The 13962-nt window shown below is 39.4% G+C and overlaps 1 protein-coding gene across 1 annotated transcript in view; it reads right to left on the bottom strand.

Moving 5' to 3' along the window:
• Window positions 1-13962, bottom strand: part of bmp1a (bone morphogenetic protein 1a) — an 84430-nt gene that overhangs the window by 40697 nt on the left and 29771 nt on the right. The window contains exons 2-4 of the mRNA XM_017696338.2: window positions 10019-10132; window positions 5900-6043; window positions 4222-4339 (exon numbers count right to left, since the gene is read on the bottom strand). Coding sequence (XP_017551827.1) covers window positions 4222-4339; window positions 5900-6043; window positions 10019-10132 — 376 coding nt within the window. The remainder of the gene's footprint in view (window positions 1-4221; window positions 4340-5899; window positions 6044-10018; window positions 10133-13962) is intronic.

Genomic DNA, 13962 nt, shown 5'->3' with positions numbered 1-13962 from the left:
GACTTCTTAGCTTATAAACTTTACTTCAATATTTTAGTAACAACTCTGCATAGATTTCAGCAAAATAAGCAATTTTAAATAAACAGACTAAAATCTTAAATATAGGATGAGTGGACATCTTTTACATTACTACACACAGCCACAATCAATAATCTGAACATGGTAAAAAGTAGACACCTTATTCCCTTTTCACCAACAGGTCATGTTTAAGCATGGATATATTGGTGCGTTAATGTTAGAGTGAACCAAATCTATGAAGCTTGTTTGGTGGGAAAACTATTTTGCATTATATTAAAAAGTTAAATAAGTGAACAAATAAATAAGACCAGCTAATTAACGCAAAGTATATTATTTCTCTCTCCCCTGGAGTTTTACTTCTGTGGCAGTGCCGAGTAAAGCAGGCAGTAATTACATATCACAGCCTCAAACAGAATAATCAGCAAAGATAAATAAGAACGGCTTAATAGCGGCAGGAGGCATCCGTGGGAAATTAAAGAAATATAAATTCAGTGACGATGAATAAATATTGCCATAAAGCTAAACTGCATGTTGCAGTGACGCCCAAGATACAACAAACCACATTAACCTCTCATCTAGGCAAAGCAAAGACAATGGGCCTCATTCACCAACGATTCTTAAGAGGAGACATCTTCTTAAAACCCACTTAGGAAGGTTCTGATATGTCCTCTTATTTAGGACTTGTTCTTAGATCAGAAGACTTTTTCTCAGGATCTTTCGCAACAACAAAATTAAGAACAAACTTAAGAAAGGGAGTGAGCGAGGCCCAATGATTAGAGCTTATTTTATGAGTCTAGAAAGCTTTAACTAAAGACTAAGGCAACGAGCAAATCAGACACTTTTAACTTCTGATATGTTCACCAAGGAAAGTAAAACCAGGCCACTGTGATGAAAGACTCAGAAAGGAAAAGAGATTTGAAGGTTTTAAACTTCTGATGGTCATGAACACTGGGATCCCCTCCATAATTAGCTGAGATCTAGTTATGGCGTTTGTGTGGTTTTATTTACCATAATTCTGGTATTTTTATGTTTATGTTTTTTATTTTTATGTCACCATATTCCTACCTGTCTTTATCTCTCAAGGAGCTCATATAATAAATAAATAATAAATCCTCTTTTGGACATGTATCTATTCTTGGACAGCTGTGATTATATACTCGCTTCCTGACAGCCAAGAACAGAACAATGTTTAAACATTTTCCCAGTGCAATACCACGGCTTCACACTGTGTGCAAGAAGAACACTCCTTATCACTTTATTTGAAAGGGCAGCTGTATTAAAGGTTGGCAATATGAAGATATTTTATCATTATCGTGATTAATTTTATCGTTATGATTAAAAAATGTGCTTTTCTGAGTATGTCGTGGGCACTGTCCATAAATCACTGAGTGTTTCATTAAAAAGAGAGCATAATTAGTCATGCTTTACTGGATTTAATCCATAACAATGTGTGGGACAGTGAATTAAAAACACTGTGCCCAGTTTTTGATGGCGTTTTTGCACTATGATGAAGATGCACTCATTTTTCAACGCTTGAGAAAGTCATTCACATTGGTTCGATATGAAATTCTCCATTCTAGAGAATATGAATTGATTTACAGTGGAGGGAATAAGAAGCTTGGGGTCAGGTTTGTGGTGTTGGTGATAAAATAGTGGTAAATTTGAAATAAATTAATTTCCTTTGGGATAAGGAATATCCCTAGTTTGTCTCTCATCTCTGCGAGGAATGCACATTAAAAACATGTCTTAAGTAAAACCTTGTCTCAAAATTAGAGTAAAACAACGTCTCCGGCACCACACAGAATCGTAAGACTTTTCTTTTTAGACCTGTTTTCATGAATGAATGTTGCTTTGTTTTAGAAACTCTGGATCTTTTAGTAGGAATCTTAAGAATCTTTCCTTTTAAATGTGTTTTATGGATTTTTTTAAAGAAATTCTAGATCTTTTTAAGTTGAATTACAAGACTTTAAGATGTGTTTTAAGAAAACTGTCTGTAAAGCACATTGGGTTGAGGTTGTCATGAAAAGTACACTATATAAATAAAACATTATTATGATTATGATTATTATGATTATTATTATTACTTATAACCATTTCACATAACTTTCTATAATGACGCTTTTGGAGGCATTAATCATTTTGGACATCTGGTTCCCATCACCACTACTGTGAACAAGAGAATTTCACAACAAACTTATCTGAATGGTTTTGTTTACTTCTTAACCATTTATCTAAAGTTTTGAGAGAAAGATTTGTGGACACTGTTGAAATATAATATTTAACAATTGAAGGTATTGTCAGGAAATCCATGAGGCCACGTTACGTTTACAGTAGTTTATAATAACCCACACCTATATTACATCACCTCAAGTCCTGTCAGAACAATTTAGACTTTCCCGTTTTACTTTTATTAGTTTCAACAACGTTCCTTAATTGTTACACCCTCTAATTTCCTTTGAGCAGCATTCATTACTGGAGAGTGTAGACATGTGGCCTGCCTGAGATGAAGACATACTTTATGACTAAGTAAGCGGTCAGCAACAGCAAGGCAGCTGAACTGGGGGCTGAGGTGAAAATAATGAGGCCAAACAAAACTTGACTGGACTCTCAAGGGTGCTGTTCTGACAGGCTGAGGTCTGAACTCATTACACACACATACTTACATGCACACACACAGTGTCTCTGCAGGCTTTTCCTAAGGTTTAGAGTGCATGTGTGCTCAAATGAAAGGTCCAAAGTGTTGAGACAAAGTAGCCAGAGGTTTTCTGGCAATGAATACAGCGATCTGTAAGCCAAACCAGCAGGGTGGCTATTATAGCGACCCGCATACAGGCACATATACACAAAGCCATGTCTGGCACACAGCATGGATAAGCAGGAGTGGAACAATGACTGTGAGGAAGAGGATGGATGGAAAAGCACTTAGGAGATAAACCAGAAAGAAGGGAGAGAAATGGAAAGAAAGAAAGGGAAGAAAAGGGAGAAAAGTGAGAGAAACGCAATGAGCAAGCATGATTCCATCCTGGATTTTTAAACACACTCACATGTGCCCTTTCACACACACAGTTTTTGTGCCTTGTTAGGGTCATACATATGTACATATGTATCATATGTATTATATATATATATATATATATATATATATATATATATATATATATATATATATATATATATATATATATATATATATATATATATACACACACACACACATATATACACACACACACACACACACACACACACACACACACACACACAGATACATACATATGTGTGGAAATACCTATATGTAACATCTATTATGCATATTTTATCACTGTCCTGAAACTGTCACTGTCCATCTCTATTTTTGTCGATTTTAATTTTTTTGTACCATTTGAACATTCGAACATTTCAGAATGAATGGACCAAAACAAGTGCTCCAAAATGATTTGAAATAAAATCTCGTCTTATTAACTTCCATGAACAGTTAAGAAATGTTTTGTCTTCTTCTGCAAAGTTACCATTTTGGAGATACTTGTTTTTTTCTTTGGACAGGGACGACATGCAAGCAAAGTTAGATCCAATTCTTCAGCTATTTAATTTCCAGTCAAACGGCCATAATGCATATTCATTTCAATATTTTTAAATTTTATTTTGGAAGATATTTATGAGAAGATAATTCACTTGCAGAAGGGACAAGAAGTTAAAAGGAAAAGTGACAAGAGTTTCAGAAAATGCAACCAATGTCTAAGACTGAACTTTGGGGGTGTGAAAAATATCCCTGCAGATATCTCAGAGAAACTGAAAGTGAGTCTCCTGAAAAGAATGAATGCTGTAATAAAGGCAAAGAGTGACACATGAAATACTAGATTATATTACTATAATATATTTAGATGTTCAGGTGTTGAGGCTTCTGTATATCTATCTAGCTATCTATCTATAATGAATGTATATATATTCAATATTCTGGCAGTGAAATTTGCCCACAATGTAAAGGATAACAGGCATTTTTGAACAATGTCAAAAACTGAACAATTACCAAAAAAAAAAAAAAAAAAAAGGAGCTACAAGGTTTTGTTCTGACAGCGGCAACATGTATCTATGGGATGGTTTCCTGTCCAGATTTTCTTTGGTTTTCCTACAAAGTCAGGACTTTTTTTTTTTTTTTTTTATCCTGCTGACACTACAAAAACAGACACGTGCGCTCTCACTCACCCACACGGCCGGTAGGTGAAGACGATGTAACTCTCCTCTGTGGTTCTCTCGATGAAGGTCACACACGTGTGTTTTTCCCAGTGTCTCATAGCCTGCCTGAATATGGCCCGCTGACTACCTGCAAAACACCCACTGGTAATGAGGAGAGACGACTAGAGGAACGATGAGGTGCAGAGATCTGAATAACAGTCTAGACCATGATAATTGATAACTTGCATAATGCCACATGTAGTTATTTAGACACAAACTAAGATTTTCACTGTAGGCCTCTAATTGATGGTGCATTGACCTAACCGACAGTGCAACTAATTCACAGTGCAGTCTAATGTAAGACTGAGCTCAGCCTTGTCTGGAAAAACCAGGCCATCCATATATAAACAAAAAGAAATCTCCGGACAGTTAAATCCAGAACAAGGCCGTGTGTTCTTAGTGCTTTCACAAGCCTGTTCTGAACCAAAGCAGCGAAAGTAGCCAAGTGAGCAAGAGGGCGGGAATGCGATGCTGACTCAGCACTTCCGCACCACTCTGTTCTTGTGTAACGTTCACTTCACTGTATTTGTTTCAAGCAGCATTTGTTGTAATCCACACCGGGGCCAGCGGGGTGAACCAGGCCACTTTAAGGTCGTTGAAAGTAGCATAAACGTAAACAGACATCTAGAAAATAGAGCTGCAAATTATGGACAAAAAAAAAAAACATAACTGCTGATACTGCAACTGCAATATGCCTCGTAATAGACTAACAACACAAAATACACAATTAAAGATGAATTCCACTTGTTTTTAAACATTTCTGCAGAAACTTACCAGGTCATTACTGTTCAATATGGTGGTGATAGGAACCCAACGTCCAAAGGGTTAATTGCCTCTAAAAGCTACCTCACTACCTCAACGTTCTGTCATGAAATGATAAAAATAGTCTTAAATATAGCCTAAAATAATCTTTTACGATTGTTTTGAGATTAGGTTTTGGGCCAAAATGCATTTTTTTATTCAATCATTGTGCAAATGTGCATGAATGCCGTTATAAAGTAAGAAAATAAAGTATAAATAAAGGATAAAGTTTTTTCAGATGCTACATATAGCATCTGGTATTTTGGATAGTAAATAAATTGGCTATGTTTGTACTGTTGACATCTCCACTCCTGGTTCCTATCACCACCACTGTAAAGAAATCTGGGCCAGTAAGATTCTCTACAATGAACAATTTCCCATCAAACCACTCTGAATGACTTTACACCTTTCAACTACACAGGAATTTTAAAAATGAAATGGAGTTGCCCTTTAACACTGGCCTACATTATTTTGACCAAACAAATACACTAATAGAAACTCATCTGGAGCGCACACCACACAAAAACATTTTTTCCATATTGCAGCCTTCAACAATATCAGTATATATGTTACAGATAACACAATAAATTATACATATTGCAAAGCTCACTTTAGTGATAACAATTAGCAAACAATTTATTGTGCAGAGACCAACACACAAACAAGCCCCAAGCTGAAAACAAAGAAAGCCATGCAGACATGCAGAAATTACAGACATTCATTCAGAGCAGATTAAGGTCAGCGCTGAGGACATAAATCAGACTTTACAATAGGTCAGATGCAGAAGACACAGATGCTTTAACATACAGCCTCTAGACAGAGAGGCTTGCTTAATTGGGTCACTTACCACTAAAGTTCCCACTTATGACATAAGGAATGACGCCCTCAGGCCACACCCTCTCAGGCCTGGACGTTGCCGCCCTCTTTCTGCGACGGGAGCCCTGCCGATTGGACACCGCAGTGTTTGGACTCGTCTCATTGGCAGACAAACCTGTCATTTACGACATCAAATAAACACTGAGGGTTCGCCTATGAAAATCACCGGGTTCAGTCATCATAATTCACTCAAATTGAATCCTACATGTGCGTCAGCAGCCTGAAGACTTTGCTAAAGCTGTAGATGTTTTGCAGATGCTTAACTTGTCATTAACTTACATTCAACTGATTATCTATTATCTATCCTATTATCAACTTTACTTTTCCCTAAACCCAAATGTAACAGTAATTCTACACTTCTAAAATAATGGTTTTGCAAAAAGGTAAATTTACACATTTTCCATTTTTCCCCAGATGCAGCTGATCAGCCAAGACACGCTTGGAGTCTACACTTTGCTTCTTTAGTTTTAAACTGGACCTACGAGGCTAATGTTTCTAACACTAAAGGAAACAGTCACTGACATATTTCCTGTAAACACAGCTCACTGAAAGCACATCCACTTTTTCTGCTTACCCCACATTTTGTTTGTCAGCCAAGATGTGGCGTCCAATTTTTTCCACTATAGTTTTAAACTGGAGCTATTAGGCTAATGTTGCTAACTGTGAATACATCCCCAGAAATTCTCTCCACTTACTCCAATTACACCCAGGTCTTCATTAATTCGCACACTTCACACTTTTTCTGCTTACTCCACATTTTGTTATATCAGGCTAATGTTGCTAATGAACAATGAGTCAATATGTCCCTAAATCTTTCTGTAAATAGATCCCCAAATGGGGCAGTCATGGGCTGGAGGTTAGGGAACTGGCCCTGTGACCGGAAGGTCGCCGGTTCGCTCCCCAGTACCGAAAGTCCATGACTGAGGTGTCCTTGAGCAAGGCGCCGTGGATAGGGCTGCCCACCGCTCCAGGCAAGTGTGCTCACTGCCCCCTAGTGTGTGTGTATTCACTATTGTGTATGTGGTGTTTCACTTCATGGATGGGTTAAATGCAGAGGTGGAATTTCCCCATTTGTGGGATTAAAAAAGTATCACTTAACTTAAATTCTCTCTCAACTCTATCAAAACACATCCAGGTCTTCAATATGTTTGTGCAGACATCTAGGTGTGGTTTAGGGCATGACATGGTTTACTATGAACTACAAAAAGGAACAAACCTCAAGGGTGTTGTATTGAAGTCACGTATACAAAGGCATACAGGTGCTATAGATTTTGTTCAACTACCTATCAACTTCCGTTGATTCCATATATTTACATTTACATTTACATTTATGGCATTTGGCTGACGCTCTTATCCAGAGCGACTTACAGTTTGATCATTTTACACAGGTGGGCCAAGGTGGTGTTAGGAGTCTTGCCCAAGGACTCTTATTGGTATAGTGTAGGGTGTTTGCCCAGGTGGGGGATTGAACCCCAGTCTACAGTGTAGAAGGCAGAGGTGTTACCCACTACACTAACCAACCACATATATAAAATGCTAATCTTGAATTTTCTGTGTTTCAAATTAGAATGAACAGAATCAACAGAAATTCTGAATGCCTGTTAGCATCCATGTGCCTGTTTGACGTGTGTGCAATTGAAGGGGCTTTTGTTTCAAGTAGCTGCCCACACATGACATTTTCCTTTTTTCCGGTTCACAATAAGTCATACTTTGTCCTAAACCACAGTGATAAGTCTGCACAACCTTAACAAAGAGCTGGCTGTGATTTGAAAGGGCTGAGAGGAGTTCTGAGGATGTATTTATGGAGTAGATCTGGGTGATTAGTGTTTGCTAGCAAAATTAGCCTGCTAACTCCAGTGCTACGCTAAACAAGCAAAATTTGTACATCAAATGTCAAATTTAGATCATTTCCCTGTTGCTCCAAATGTAACTGTTCAGCTGTTCAGACATTTTGCTGTTCCGAGCCATCAAGTGAGCTCTAGCTAACACGCGATGAAAGTTCACAGCCACAAATTATCGCTCTAAACCATTACATACTCATTTCAACCCACAGAGTTGTTCAGTGATCTCAAGCAGGCTTCGCTTATGACAATGTACGACATACTGTTCTCTGTACCAACGTGCATTTTCTTAATGGTATTGGGGTTTTATTGTGGCAAATAAGGGAGCAAGAACAAGGGAATTTCTACTGCGTCATACTGAACAACCCGTAGGCCAGTATTTCTTGACGTTTCTAGCGGTGTGCTCACAGACAAGATGGCACAGGTAGCACCTGTTTTTGAAATGACGCTTGACTTTAGGTTGTATCCATCACCTGCTGGAGTCTACACACTCATCACTGTCCTATGTGTGTACTCCTCTCTCTCTCACTCTCTCATTTTCAGAGGCAAGAACATCTCACCCTGCTTTTACATAACTGCCTCGACTTTATAGCACTAATATGCTGCTTCTTCGTCTGTGAGCTGCGGTTGGAGGTGTTTTTGGAGTGTGGAAATTATTGTTTGACCATCTCTATAACTTCACAGCTTGTAAATTGAAGCCATCTACATGCCTCCATTTCGCCTCACAAGCTAAATGTCCTTTACTGTACGAAAGTTAGCATTTACACAGAGAAAAAGACGGCTATCTCCAGCTCTACCCTAAGTGCCTTTCACAAGGGCAGAACTACAGAGCTCATCAAAACATAGTAATATGAGGACTTACATTCTTGCCGGATTTTAGCCCTTAAAACCAAACGCTGCTGCTGAGTCATCTACAAACCCTGATATCATCACTCCATCAACTCCAATCCTCTTTAAAGACTGCCGCAGCTTCACTTATGAAGACAGACCAGTGAAAAAGTAATTTACACAATTTTGCTCTTATCCTAAGTGTAGTAGACCAGCTATGTTTGGTGTGTGAATGTAGCTTTTTTTTAGTCTTGCACTGGTGCTACTAAGTTCATGTTGCTAACAAGTAACGGAAGCCAACGCATCTCACCAAGTAATATTAAATTATCACACGCCTGTCAAACTTATGCCCATTATTTTCCTATTCAATAACCTAATGAACATATGATATTTCTCACATTGATCTACAATACCACATTTATATGAATATATTATTTCACTAAAGTAAAATTCATTTTAGGTATTCATTCCTCACGAAGTCTAAAAACGTAATGTGCTACGACCCCCAATTATAGAGATTAACTATTAAAAAGGGTAATTTATTCTATAAAATTCTAAACATAATAGCTTGGCATGGTTTTATGCATGAAAAGTATTCTTATACTTTAAAAGTATTCTTTTGTCTGTAAACTTCCATCCATAAAATGTCATGCGGCACAACCAATGACAACAACGGACTTTTACTCTGTCATGCTTTTACATAAGTGTAGTTAGGGTATTGAATCATAAAGAAGACCCCAGGTGACCGTCAAGGTTAGAAGCCTTTCCACAAAAATTAAAAATTACTGTCATTTTTGAGTCACTGGTTAGGGTGATTCAGTTGACTAAGTCAGATGGTGTAACCGCAGGAAAACAATGAAAGTTTATTCACTTGTAAAAACGTATGTATAAACTTGAGATGAGGGTATGTTTGAGTGTCCAAGTACAAAACCTAATCTATACATGTTTCTGGGAGTCAAACAACTTCAGAATATTATTTTTTTTTATGTGTGGTCATGCCACATGACATTTCCTATATGGTAAAACTGATGATCCTGACCCAAAATGAGTTTGTACCATTCTAAAAGCTAATACACTGAACCGATTCTTGCACATACAGAAATGCATATCAGTATTGTAAAGGCCTTTTTTGTCACTGGCCAATCAAAAAGAATGGACAACAGTCTGTAGTTAAAACAGTAGTAACATCCATCTTGAAGCATGAATTTGTTCGGTACTTCTGTCCATTTTCAATATAGTTTGAAGCAAGTGTGTGGCAGTTTATGTGCACACATTGCATGATGCTAAAGAATGGAAGAAGCTTCCATTAATCATCAGTGTTAGCTTTACAGCATACGCAAAAAAAAACCTCCCAAAAAACAGAAGAAACCAAATCATTTTTAGTCGACTGACTCAAAGCGTAGACAGTCAGAAACACGTACCTGTGTCTGTCTGGTTGAGGTTTGTGACGGTTCTCTGGACCACGTCCACAATGCGGTCCACTTTAAACATTCGCATGTCTTCATCGTCCAGCGCTATGTCGCCCCAGTAAGCCACTGAAAAAGACAAAGAAACACCTGACATGAGCCATCACATCTCCACCGTGAAATAAGGGCTCTCTGAACAGTGTCAACACTGTCATCATTCAGCGTCTCCTATAATTACTGAGGGTCCGTGCTGAAGAGCTCCAGTCACTCAAAAAGTCCATTCTAAAAACAAAGCTTTGCCGACCGGGCCTCCCCAGCAACGAGACAGCTCATCACTCTTTAATCACTTGCGACATCGTATATATCTGGGTTCAACACTCGTACCAAAGCATATTCAATAATTCATCCACAGAGAGCGTGGAGCTGATAAGCGTTAGCGATTTTAGTGCGCCGCTACACTTTGGCTCTCGTTCTACTGTTTATAATTTCAGAAGTTGCTGCCGTAGTGGTCGTGATGGCCTGAATGAAAACGTATGCATATGCATAGACCTTAATTAGCTCGTCAGGGACTCATTTAATCTCTGGAAGTGTGGCTGGGCTGATTAGTGACAGAGAAAAGCAGGGAAACCTTCTTTAGCAGAATGTCCTTCAGACTGACGCATATGTGAAGCTAATTAGAGAAGCCAAAGATGCGCTTTAAAGCCCCGAGTGCGCTGCAGGAGCCATCCCGCCTTTATGCAGCTTGTGTGGCTGTGATAGCACTGAATTAAAACCAATAAAATAATTGTTTCTCCTCGTTCACACAGTTTAAATGGACAGTAAGTAATGAACCGAACATTCCAAAGCATTCAGCCAAGCACTGTGACTAGTTACATAACCAGCTCCTCATTTCAGCCGTTCTCACTCTCTCTATCGCAGTCCAAGCTCTAATTACAATTCCTAAGTCTTTTAGGGCAAACAGAAGTAAATGAAGCAGCAAACCATGAGTGTTAGGCAGTGATTTTACTACGGCTAGGGATCCTGCACAGAATGTGGCCATATATGCACATATATCATGAAGAGCTAGGCATGACTAAATACATACAACAATCAGGCATAACATTCTGACCACCTCCTTGTTTCTATGCTCAGTGACCATTTTATCAGCTCCACTTACTGTATAGCTGCACTTTGTAGTTCTACAGTTACAGACTGTAGTCCATCTGTTTCTCTGATACTTTGTTAACCCCTTTTACCCTGTTCTTCAGTGACCTGGACCCCCATGGACCCTCACAGAGCAGGTACTACTTGGGTGGTGGATCATTCTCAGCACTGCAGTAACACTGACATGGTGGTGGTGTGTTAGTGTGTGTTGTGCTGGTACAAGTGGATCAGACACAGCAGTGCTGCTGGAGTTTTTAAACACTGCGTCCACTCACTGTCCACTCTATTAGACACTCCTACCTTGTCAGTCCACATAGCTCATCTGCTGCTGCACAGTTTGCGTTGGTCATCCTCTAGTCCTTCATCAGTGCTCACAGGACGCTGTTGGCTGGATATTTTGGTTGCTGGACTATTCTCAGTCCAGCAGTGACATGGAGGTGTTTAAAAACTCCAGCAGTGTTACTCCAATGCTGAGAATGACGTACCACATAAATAGGACCTGCTCTGTGAGGGTCCACGGCGGTCCTGACCACTGAAGAACAGGGTAAAAGGCGGCTAATAAAGTATCAGAGGAACAGATGGACTACAGTCTGTAACTGTAGAACTACAAAGTGCAGCTATACAGCAAGTGGAGCTGATAAAAAGGACAATGAGCGTAGAAACAAGGAGGCAGTTATAATGTTATGCCTGATCTGTATACAGTGTGTATGTTTTTACAGTTTAGTTATGTAGCTATTGTAGTATTGTATTGTATTGTATTGCATTTTATCTTAAGAAAGCTTATTATGGCATACTGTGATGTCATTTATTAAAATAATGATAAATACTGTCATACTGCCCAGCCCTAGTTGCAGCCCTTCAAGACACCAATTTTCAATAATAACTGCACAATTATTCTAGCATCTAGCTGCATTAATACATAATTCAGCTGGTCAGTGCATTCATATGAGAGTCTATTGAGTATTTTACAGCTTCAAACGTGGCTCAGTCAGATTTTAGAACATGAACGTTCCATTTTAATGTGCATCTGACTTCTCAAGATGACAGGTTAGAGTGGTGGGTACATCACAGCCCACTGGTGCACAGTGATGTAATCACAAATCAGGTGGGAAAAAAAAAAGTCATTATATGTGATCTACACTTTCAAATGTTACATGATGAACTGTGTTTAATATGACCAGAGATATGAAGTAACAAGCAAGGAAAAAGGGATATAACAATGATATTAAGATTTCAGGCTGACTTTAGGAACAGCTTTGGTGAACACTGCAAGGTCACTTGGCTCACAGACTGAAACAGTTGATTCTAAATGCTGAGAAATCTTTAATTCAAGTTTTACACAGCGTTAACCAGGCATTGTGGGTTTCTAAAAAGGTGTAGATGGTAATTTTGGTGTCAGAAGACGGAGAACCACATTGTGGTCTGCTATTTACTGCAGGTTGTGCAGTTTGACCTCAGTTCCATGGGTATGCAGCTCTGTGACCTGCAACAACGTGTTACGTGGGCGAATATAAACAGCTTATCACCTTCCTCTCCCTCTCTCTGACTCATAGGTGCGGTGATTAACAGCTACCGAATGAAATACAGATTCCCTTCCCCATTCATAACAGCTTACAGAACAAGTAGCTCTCAGTAACACCCTCAGCACCCGCCGCCACCCTGTCCACGCTCACATAGCCGTACAGTGCCGTCTCAGTCTCTCTGGAGAGCAGACAGAGGAACATGGCACCGTTTCAAACCAACCAATACAAATATAACTCGTGTACTTTCCGTAAGCATATCCTCGCTGTTGGGAGCAAAACCTCGTATCTCCAAAAAAGTTACTTCACAGGAGACAGGAAATCTTTCTTCAATTTTAATATTAGCTAATATAACAATATTTCTGGACCTATCTGCCAAACTATTTGTTAGAAATTTGAAAACAATGTAAAAGAAATATGAGGGAAAAAGTAAAAATGATGAAAAAGGTGTGTTTGCATTAGCAACTAATATATATATATAGGGCAGCACTGTGGTGTGGTGGGTGGGTGGCCTGGGTTCAATTCCCCGGCCGGGTGACCGGGGTCCTCTCTGTGTGGAATTTGCATGTTCTCCCCGTGTCTGTGTGGGTTTCCTCCGGGTTCTCCGGTTTCCTCCCACAGTCCAAAGACATGCAGTCAGGCCAATTGGACATGCTGAATTGCCCCTGGGTGTGAGTGACTGTCTGTCTGTCTGCCCTGCAATGGACTGGCATCCTGCCTTCCACCCGATGATCGCTGGGATAGGCTCCAGCACCCCCCTGCAACCCTGAGGGAGAAGCGGCTTGGAAAATGAATGGATGGAGATTTTTAAAGAATTTATTTGTAAATTATGGTGGAAAATAAGTATTTGGTCAATAACAAAAGTTCAACTCAATACTTTGTAACATAACCTTTGTTGGTAATGACAGAGGTCAAACATTTCCTGTAAGTCTTCACCAGGTTTGCACACACTGTAGCTGGTATTTTGGCCCATTCCTCCTGCAGATCTCCTCTAGAGCAGTGATGTTTTGGGGCTGTCGCTGGGCAACACGGACTTTCAACTCCCTCCACAAATTTTCTATGGGGTCGAGGTCTGGAGACTGGCTAGGCCACTCCAGAACCTTGAAATGCTTTTTATGGAGCCACTCCTTCGTTGCCCGAGCGGTGTCTTTGGGATCATTGTCATGCTAGAAGACCAAGCCAAGTTCCATCTTCGGTGCTCTCACTGATGGAAGGAGGTTTTGGGCTAAAATCTCATGATAAATGGCCCCGTTCATTCTTCCCTCAACACGGATCAGTCGTCCTGTCCTCTTTTCA

This window comes from Pygocentrus nattereri, chromosome 29 (genome assembly GCF_015220715.1).
Source record: "Pygocentrus nattereri isolate fPygNat1 chromosome 29, fPygNat1.pri, whole genome shotgun sequence".
Classification (NCBI taxonomy): Eukaryota; Metazoa; Chordata; class Actinopteri; order Characiformes; family Serrasalmidae; genus Pygocentrus; species Pygocentrus nattereri.
Note: the sequence above shows the minus strand (reverse complement) of the source record. Positions and strands in the feature narration are given on the sequence as shown.